Source organism: Podarcis vaucheri (genome assembly GCF_965113315.1).
Source record: "Podarcis vaucheri genome assembly, chromosome: 4".
Classification (NCBI taxonomy): domain Eukaryota; kingdom Metazoa; phylum Chordata; class Lepidosauria; order Squamata; family Lacertidae; genus Podarcis; species Podarcis vaucheri.
Window position 1 is genome coordinate 19,407,418 of NC_138762.1, and position 8,670 is coordinate 19,416,087.

At 50.2% G+C, this 8,670-nt stretch overlaps 1 protein-coding gene across 3 annotated transcripts in view; it reads right to left on the reverse strand.

Moving 5' to 3' along the window:
• Positions 1–1,283, reverse strand: part of MTMR2 (myotubularin related protein 2) — a 42,369-nt gene extending 41,086 nt beyond the window's left edge. For all 3 annotated transcript variants that reach the window (XR_014218752.1, XR_014218753.1, XM_082219329.1), the window contains exon 1: positions 908–1,283. Coding sequence is in view for 1 of the 3 variants with exons in the window: in XM_082219329.1 (XP_082075455.1) it covers positions 908–993 (86 nt within the window). In the remaining 2 variants the exon portion in view is untranslated. The remainder of the gene's footprint in view (positions 1–907) is intronic.
• Between the last annotated feature and the right edge of the window lie 7,387 nt (positions 1,284–8,670).

Below are 8,670 nucleotides of genomic sequence, written 5' to 3' on the forward strand. Positions count from 1 at the left end.
GGTCTGCTAACAACACTCTGCACCTCTAACAAACTACAGTTCCCAGGATTCTTTGGGAGAAGTCACAACTGCTTCAAGTGTTATGATGCTGCTTTAAATGTCTGGTGCAGATGGGGCCACAATCAAGATGGATTGCCAGTTCACCCACAACCCTGCCTTAAAATATGATAGGTGAAATTTTAGCATTGTCCTCTATTTCCCACCACGAAATAGCGCAGCACGGTGAATGGCCCAAGTACCCAAAACCTCACAGGGCGCAAGCCTCTCCGCATTTACTCGGGAACATGCCCCACTGTGTTCAGTAGCACTTACTCCCAGGTAAACTCACGGGATTGCAGGATTAAAATGTTCGGAATCCGCCCCCGCCCTGTTCTGTTCAGCGCTCGTTCCTCTGCGTGTTTACTCAGATGTAAGGCTCGCCGAGGGAGGGGTGGGGAAACAGGGCGCGCTCCCGAGCGCAGGGGACCGAAACCGGCGCTTCCTCCGCGGGTTGATGGGCTCCTGTGCAAAGCGCGCTGAGGATCCCGACGCAAGGAGCGCGCCCGGCCTCGGATGCCCTGGAACCACCCGGAACCCCCGCGCGCTGACCAAGAAGAGTGCCTCTGAGCATGTGCAGTTCCCCGATCGCACCCAGCCCTTCCCTTCCCCTGGGTTTAACCACACAAGCCACCCAGGCGCAACGGGCGCAGCGTGTGCGTAATAGCGCACCTCTCTCTCCAGCACTGACCTGTGCCAGTTAGAAGCGCAGGTTATGGAAAGGGGATGGAGGGAATATGGGGGTCCGCTTCCTCCCCCGCAGAACAAGCAAACCAAACCCTAGAGATACGAAAGCCCCAAACAACAACCCCCCCGCCCCCACTCTCTCCTCCAGGGCTTTCCCACCCTGGAGGGTGAAGGGCGGTTTTACCTGGAGAGGGAATCCGGGCTGGGCTGGCGGGTGGCGGGCGGAGCCTCCTTGGAGGCGATGCTCTCGCAGCTGGAGCTCCTCTCCATACTGGATCTCCTTAAGGGTGTGCAGAGGTTGTGTGTGTGTGTGTGTTGCCGGCGGGGGGGAAAGGAATCCCCTCCCCGGGAAATCAAAAGAGCAGAGCGGATTGTCAAAGGAGTGGGAAGCCGAGAGTGGCGAAGGAAGCTGCCATGTTAGCCCACAGTGCTGTGCGCACGGCCGGGGCGGATGATGCTCCGTCCCTCCACCCCCTAAGGGAGGAGGAGGAATCTGCATCTCTCCTGCGCCCGGGAGGGCGGGAAGAGGGGGAGGCGGAGAGGCTTGCACGACCCGCTTGTCACCATCATCGTCTTCATTTTGGTCCCAAACGGCCGCCTCTGGTTTTTGTGTTTCTTGGAATTAAGATCTGTTCGGCGTGGGCTGCCCCCGCCCCCCCACAAATCAAGTAAATAAATAAAAAAATGCTCGTAGAAAGAGTTTGACACACCTTTCTGAGCACTTGGGGTCATAGAATCAAAGAATTTGAATGGATCTTGAGGATCACCCTAAGCCCAAACCCCTTGTTAGGCAGGAATATTCAGCTGACCACACCTGCAACCTTGATGTTATTAGCACCACGCTCCAACCAACTGAGCTATGTCCGGGGTCAAAAGAAATTAATTGAAGACAGCTGTCGTTGAAACTATTTCTTTTCTTTTTAAAAAAATATATATTTTATTCAGGATTTTCTTGTTTTACAGAAGTGTAGTGCCTCGTATTTTTTTTTTTTTCATGTAACATTTTTACAAATCCGTTTCATTTGTTGAGGCATTAGGGGGAGAAAAAAAGAAAAAAAGAAAGGGAGGGTGGAGAGAGGGAAGATGGATTTCCTTCCGAATCTGTTAGACCATGGATAGGCAAACTAAGGCCCGGGGCCGGATCTGGCCCAATCCCCTTCTAAATCCGGCTCATGGATGGTTCGGGAATCAGCGTGTTTTTAAATGAGCAGAATGTGTGCTTTTATTTAAAATGCATCTCTGCGTTATTTGTGGGGCATAGGAATTCGTTCTTTTTTTTCCTTTTTCAAACTATAGTCCAGCCCCCCACAAGGTCTGAGGGACAGTGGACCGGCCCCCTGCTGAAAAAGGTTGCTGACCCCTGTGTTAGACAGAGCCAGACAGAGGATGAGGACAGCAGTCGGGTGTCCTGCCCCCTCCCAGCATAAATCTTGGCTATGCCCATGCCCACAGGGGCACCGTTTGGTTGCCATTGGTGCTTGAAGAACTGGGGGTCCAAAATCTTTACTGAGCTACAGTAAACGGCGCAGGATTAAACTGCGGAACTCATCGCCACAAGATGCAGCAATGGCCACCAATTTGAACAGCTTTAAAGGGGTCTGGAAAGCTTTGTGGAGTTTAAGGCTGTACTAGCTGTGTCCTGGCTCCAGTGTCAGTGGTGATAAGACTCCGAGTACAAGTTGTTGGGAAGCAAAAGGATGAGGAGCTGTTGTGACGTCGCTGGCCTCCTGGCAGCAGGATTGCTTCAGCTTACCTGGCTGGCTAGAAGGCAGGGTGGTGTGGGCACGCCAGTGGAACCAGTCTAGCGTGCCCATGGTGCCCAGACTTACCCACCACTGCCACCTCCAAGCAGATGGCTTGATAGCCCCTGAAGCAAGTTATGTGACTCTTATCTTGCTAGCTGCTCCTGATAAAAAACTGGGGAAGGAGGCATGATGTGTTTCTGACCGGTTGCTATGAGAACAGGATGGTGGCCTAGAATGGGCCTTTGGATATAGGGAGGAAGTTTAGTACAGAAGCTGATGGGACAAGAAGGTTTAAATGCACAGTTCAGGGCCCCAGCGCATGTTGGCAAGGAGTTTTCTAGGAGATCCTGTGTCCCTAGGGCATTTTAGTGCCAGGTAACAGATATACATACAGTGGTAACTCAGCTTAAGAAATTAATTCATTCTGGAGGTCCGTTCTTAACCTGAAACTGTTCTTAACCTGAAGCACCACTTTAGCTAATGGGGCCTCCAGCCGCCACGCCACAATTTCTGTTCTCATCCTGAAGCAAAGTTCTTAACCCGAGGTAATATTCCTGGGTTAGCGGAGTCTGTAACCTGAAGCGTATGTAACCTGAAGCGTATGTAACCCAAGGTACCACTGTAATAATAATAATAACAACAACAAATAATTTATACCCTGCCCATCTGGCTGGGTTTCCCCAGCCACTCTGGGCGGCTCCCAACAGAATATTAATAATAAAAAGTGATAAAACATTAAAGACGTCCCTAAACAGGGCTGCCTTCAGATGTCTTCTAAAAGTCAGGTAGTTGTTTATTTCCTTGACATCTGATGGGAGGGCGTTCTACAGGTGCCACTACTGAAAAGGCCCTCTTCCTGGTTCCCTGTAACCTCACTTCTCAGAGGGAGGGAACCGCCAGAAGGCCCTCGGAGCTGGACCTCAGTGTCAAGGCTGAACGATGGGGTGGAGACGTTCCTTCAGGTATACTGGGTATAAAGAGCCTGAAACTCTGGAGAGCCATGGCATATCCGGTGCCGTGGTGCAAAAATCCCTCCGGTTGTCCCCCCCTTTCCCCAGAGTTGTCCACCTTTTTTTAGGGAGGATGGCACGGCTGGAGGAGGCTTGCAGCGGCTAGAGGGCGGTTCCTCTGGCGGGGAAAAGGCAGAGGTGAGTGAGGGCGGTGAGCTGATGCCAGGAGGCGCCACATCCAGCCTCTGCCTCTTCCCTGGCTCCCTCCAGAACTTGGCGCCCTGGCGTCCCGCGCCACTAGCCCCTGCTTCCTTCTGTTGTGTTCTGGCCAATTGGCACTGAGAAGGTGGGATAAATGGTAAGGACTAGGAACTTGCGTACAAAATCTGTTTCGTATGGTTCAATCGCTTTGATGGATCCCTGCTTTGGTTCACACAGCTTGCCCCCCTCCCCCATGCACAAAAGTCTGTCTGCGCTTGGAAAATCTCACTGCCACGCAGCTGGCCCTCTCCAGAATGCTGATGGCTGTGGAATAGCGGGATGAGACCTGCCATTCTAACATTTGAACAATTCCCTTCTATGGAGAATTGTCAGGAAACAAAAGGGAGAAGTGGAAAGGAGGAGGAGGAAACCGGGCATTGTGAATAAAGGATGCAGACATTGAAGGGGAAGCCAGGAGTTCTGCCTCCGCTGTTTGCTTCTCAATACCAGTTTCTGGGTGGGAACTGCAAGCAGGGAGAGAGCTGTTGAATTCAGACCCTCCTTGCAGGCGGCTTCCCAGAGGCACCTAGTTGGCTGCTATGAGAATAGGATGCTGGAGTTAGATGCCCTTTGTTCTTAGGCTCCCGTTGGGCATCTCTGCCCATCCTGAAGTATTTCTGAAGGATGAGGAGAGGTGGGGAGAAATGAGACAAAATCTGGTTTGTCCCCGAGGACTTTGAATCACAAGGCTTCCTAGGTGGTTTGGGTGCTGTGTGCCACAAATGTATTGGTACCTTGGACTCATTCTGGGATGGCCACCCATTGGGGGACACCCGAAAGAAGTCACATTTTTGCATCGCGTTTGCACTTATGCTAATATAGTCCCTGTGACGTTAACATGTGAGAGTGCTGGAGGTGAAATAGTTAAACAGGTTACCCAATCAGAACCCAGAAGGGTGGAGTCAGAGGGACTATAAAAGCAGCTCTGGGAAGGGCGAAGGGAGGAGTTCCTTGGGAGTTGGGTGGTTGGTTGGAGTGGGAGTGAATTGGTATAGAGTCTGTGGGTAGGTTGAGTTAGGTAAAGGTAAAGGTACCCCTGCCCGTACGGGCCAGTCTTGACAGACTCTAGGGTTGTGTGCTCATCTCGCTCAAGAGGCCGGGAGCCAGCGCTGTCCGCAGACACTTCCGGGTCACGTGGCTAGCGTGACAAAGCTACTCTGGCGAGCCAGAGCCGCACACGGAAATGCCGTTTACCTTCCCGCTAGAAAGCGGTACCTATTTATCTACTTGCACTTAGGGGTGCTTCCGAACTGCTAGGTGGGCAGGAGCTGGGACCGAAAGATGGGAGCTCACCCCGCCGCGGGGATTCGAACCGCCGACCATGCGATCGGCAAGTCCTAGGCGCTGAGGTTTTATGCACAGCGCCACCCGCGTCCCTAGGTTGAGTTAGTGTAGCGAAATAAGCTGAGTCAGGAATAGTTAGGGGCTTAGAAGACAGATAAATATCTGAGAGGTGGTTTAGTGGGAGCAGGTAGTGGAAGTTATAGGACTGGATAGGCACCCCATGATTGTAATGGACTGATACTGTTTATGAAACCGCACGCTTGTTAAACTGCAATAAATAAACAGAAGCTTATGTTCCGATTTAACCCTGACTGGACTCAGTATTGTACCAGGTAGGGCCTGGGTGGTGGCAGCGAGAAATAAAGTGGTGGCACAGGGATCAATAGACGGTGAAACGTCTGGGGACCCTGTGTGATTGACACAGTCCCCAAAATGCATCACCATAAAGAGGGCACAAATTTGCACATATTAATTTGTATGTATAGATGCAAATTTAGAAATAGCTGCAATAATTTAAATGGGACACCCAGTACCTCTGGGGGGAACAAGACTTTGACCAGGTGGTTTCTGGGTGGCTTCTCAGCCTGCTGCCCAGGTCCTCAGTGTTGATGGGCGACAGAGAGCCGCCTTGCCTGCTTTTGCACCCAGCCCCAGTTCAAAATGGCTTGATTTGAACTAGGCATCCAGTACAACTTTATTTATTTTTTAATCTGTTCACTGTTGGTTTTTTCAGAGTCTTCTGGTTTTCTGGCAGTTGTGCAGACTTCCCTTCTCACCGCCAGATTCTCAAATATTAATTTCATTATCCTGGTGCCCTATATTATTAGATGCTCTGAGGATATCTTCATGCATGATGCTAAAAATAGGGCTGGATTATAATGGTGCAATTGGAGCAATTGTACCTGGGGTTGAGACTTGCAAAGAGGCCTCATTGCCTGTTGTTTTGCTCCTTGTGTGCCTCAGCCCTTCATCTCCATGTGTTGTAATATACTAATATGCGTAATTCATTCATTCATTTTTAAAATGAAATAAGGTTTATTTAGTTCATGCATTCCTTGGGGGAGAAGGGGACCCTTTTTTGTAGGTGGGGGGAAAGGTCAACTACACCAGGCCCTCATCCATCTCGGCTAAAATACATGTCTTTGGAGTCTCTCATGTTTGTGCACCCAAGTGAATATTGTTGATTTTATTCCCACAAAAAATGTGTGTGTTTAAGTGCAGAAACACTGCCTTAAGAGAAAAACTGAAATACTCAAGGCAGCTTTCATCAAAATCAGTCAAACTACAAAGTACAATACAGTGGTACCTTGGGTTAAGTACTTAATTCGTTCCGGAGGTCTGTACTTAACCTGAAACTGTTCTTAACCTGAAGCACCACTTTAGCTAATGGGGCCTCCCGCTGCTGCCGCGCCGCCGGAGCACGATTTCTCTTCTCATCCTGAAGCAAAGTTCTTGACCCGAGGTAATATTTCTGGGGTAGTAGAGTCTGTAACCTGAAGCGTATGTAACCTGAAGCGTATGTAACCCAAGGTACCATTGTATGATGAACAAGCTAAAACACTGCTTAACCAGCAGGAGAAAGGCCAGAATTTTCTTTTTTTAAAAAAAGCATTTGTGATGTGATCAAGGTTTCAAAAAGTCCCGGTTAAATAAATTAAAGGCAGCTTGCAACAAGGGTTTAAAAATATGCATAAAATGAGAACCAGAAATAACTGACGATAAGCGGGAAGCTAATCAAGCAGTATTACAAATAACAGGAAAAACAATTGCAGGCAGGACAAATCGCTGATAAGATTGCAACTGATTTGAATTGCTGTTAAAGGCTCAGGCAAAAAGGCTCAGACTTGGCCAGCATCTAAAAGATGGTAATTGGCCTTGCAAGCCTGGCGCTGCTGCAGAAAAAAGGTGCGCTGCGTGGTACCACCACCCTCAATTTCAGGGGCACAGTGCAACTGGTATTCGACTGGACTGCAATACCTAAAGGACCATCTCTGCTCATTATAAACCTACACAGGCCATGAGATCATCCTCGGAGGCCCTTGTGTGCCTCCTCACAAGAGGTCCAGAGGGCGGCAACACAAGAACAAGTCTTATCTGCAGCGGCTCCCAATCTGTGGGACGTTCTCCCTGACGAGGCTCGCCCGGCCCCTTCATTATACACCTTCACGCACCAGGCACAAACGTTCCTCTTCAAACAGGCCTTTGGCTGATTGACACTCAAGGCCCTTTTAAACGTGCTGTGTGTGCAGGGGGCTATTATGGGTTTGTTCTTGTTTCTTGTTTTTATTATGTATTTTGTATATTGGAGTTTTATGTTTACCCCCTGAGATCTAGGGATAAAGGGTGGCATAGGACATTAATGAAGAAGAAGAAGAAGAAGAGTTTGGATTTGATATCCCGCCTTTCACTCCCCTTCAGGAGTCTCAAAGCGGCTAACAATCTCCTTTCCCTTCCTCCCCCACAACAAGCACTCTGTGAGGTGAGTGGGGCTGAGAGACTTCAAAGAAGTGTGACTGGCCCAAGGTCACCCAGCAGCTGCATGTGGAGGAGCGGAGACGCGAACCCGGTTACCCAGATTACGTGACTACCGCTCTTAACCACTACACCACACTGGAGTTTACATGTATAAACTCCAAATAGATGTTCAGCTGAACATATTTAGATCCTGCTCAGGTGCGTTCACTCAGCACAGCTGTATCCTTGTAGGAATACTAGGACTTTGGCATCCCAGCTGGTGGTAGAATCAAACCAAGGTGTTGGGAGCAGCTGGTACAGGAGTTCTCCACTGGACAGTCAGCTATGGAGACTGACAGACTGCAAGAGACTGGCCAGGTAAAGTAAAGGTAAAGGACCCCTGGACGGTTAAGTCCAGTCAAAGGTGACTTTGGGGTTGTGGTGCTCATCTCGCTTTCAGGCCGAGGGAGCCGGCGTTTGTCCAGACAGCTTTCCGGGTCATGTGGCCGGCATAACTAAACCGCTTCTGGTGCAACGGAACACCATGATGGAAGCCAGAGCACACAGAAACGCCGTTTACCTTCCCACCTTCTACTTGCACTGGTGTGCTTTCGAACTGCTAGGTTGGCAGGAGCTGGGACAGAGCAACAGGAGCTCACCCTGTCATGGGGATTTGAACTGCCAACCTTCTGATCGGGAAGCTCAAGCAGCTCAGTGGATAAGACCACAGTGCCACCCGCGTTCCACTAGCCAGGGCAGCCCCACTGGAGAAGAAGAGATGCTCAATTAGCCAGAGGGTAAAGGCATGGTAAAGGGATGCGGGTGGCGCTGTGGGTTAAACCACAGAGCCTAGGACTTTCTGATCAGAAGGTCGGCGGTTCGAATCCCCATGACAGCGTGAGCTCCAGTTGCTCGGTCCCTGCTCCTGCCAACCTAGCAGTTCGAAAGCACGTCTGAACCACTGAGGCCCTGAAGACACCTGGAATCCACTGTGGGGAGGGTGGAAGCTCTCTCCCCCCCAGGGTTATTCCAATGTAACAGTTCGTGCGAAGAAGCCCTCATTCAGCTCCAGGAAAGATGGTCAAGTGCTGCAAAGAGGAAACAGGTCTTGAGGAAGCAGCCCGATGCAAATTTGATCCGGAACACCAAATCAAATTCCCCAGGAATTTCTACAGTGTTCTTTGCTTTCTCAGAATGAGCCGCGCACTTAAGGAATTTGGCAAGTGTTCGAGGTGCCATTACAAAGCCGGAGA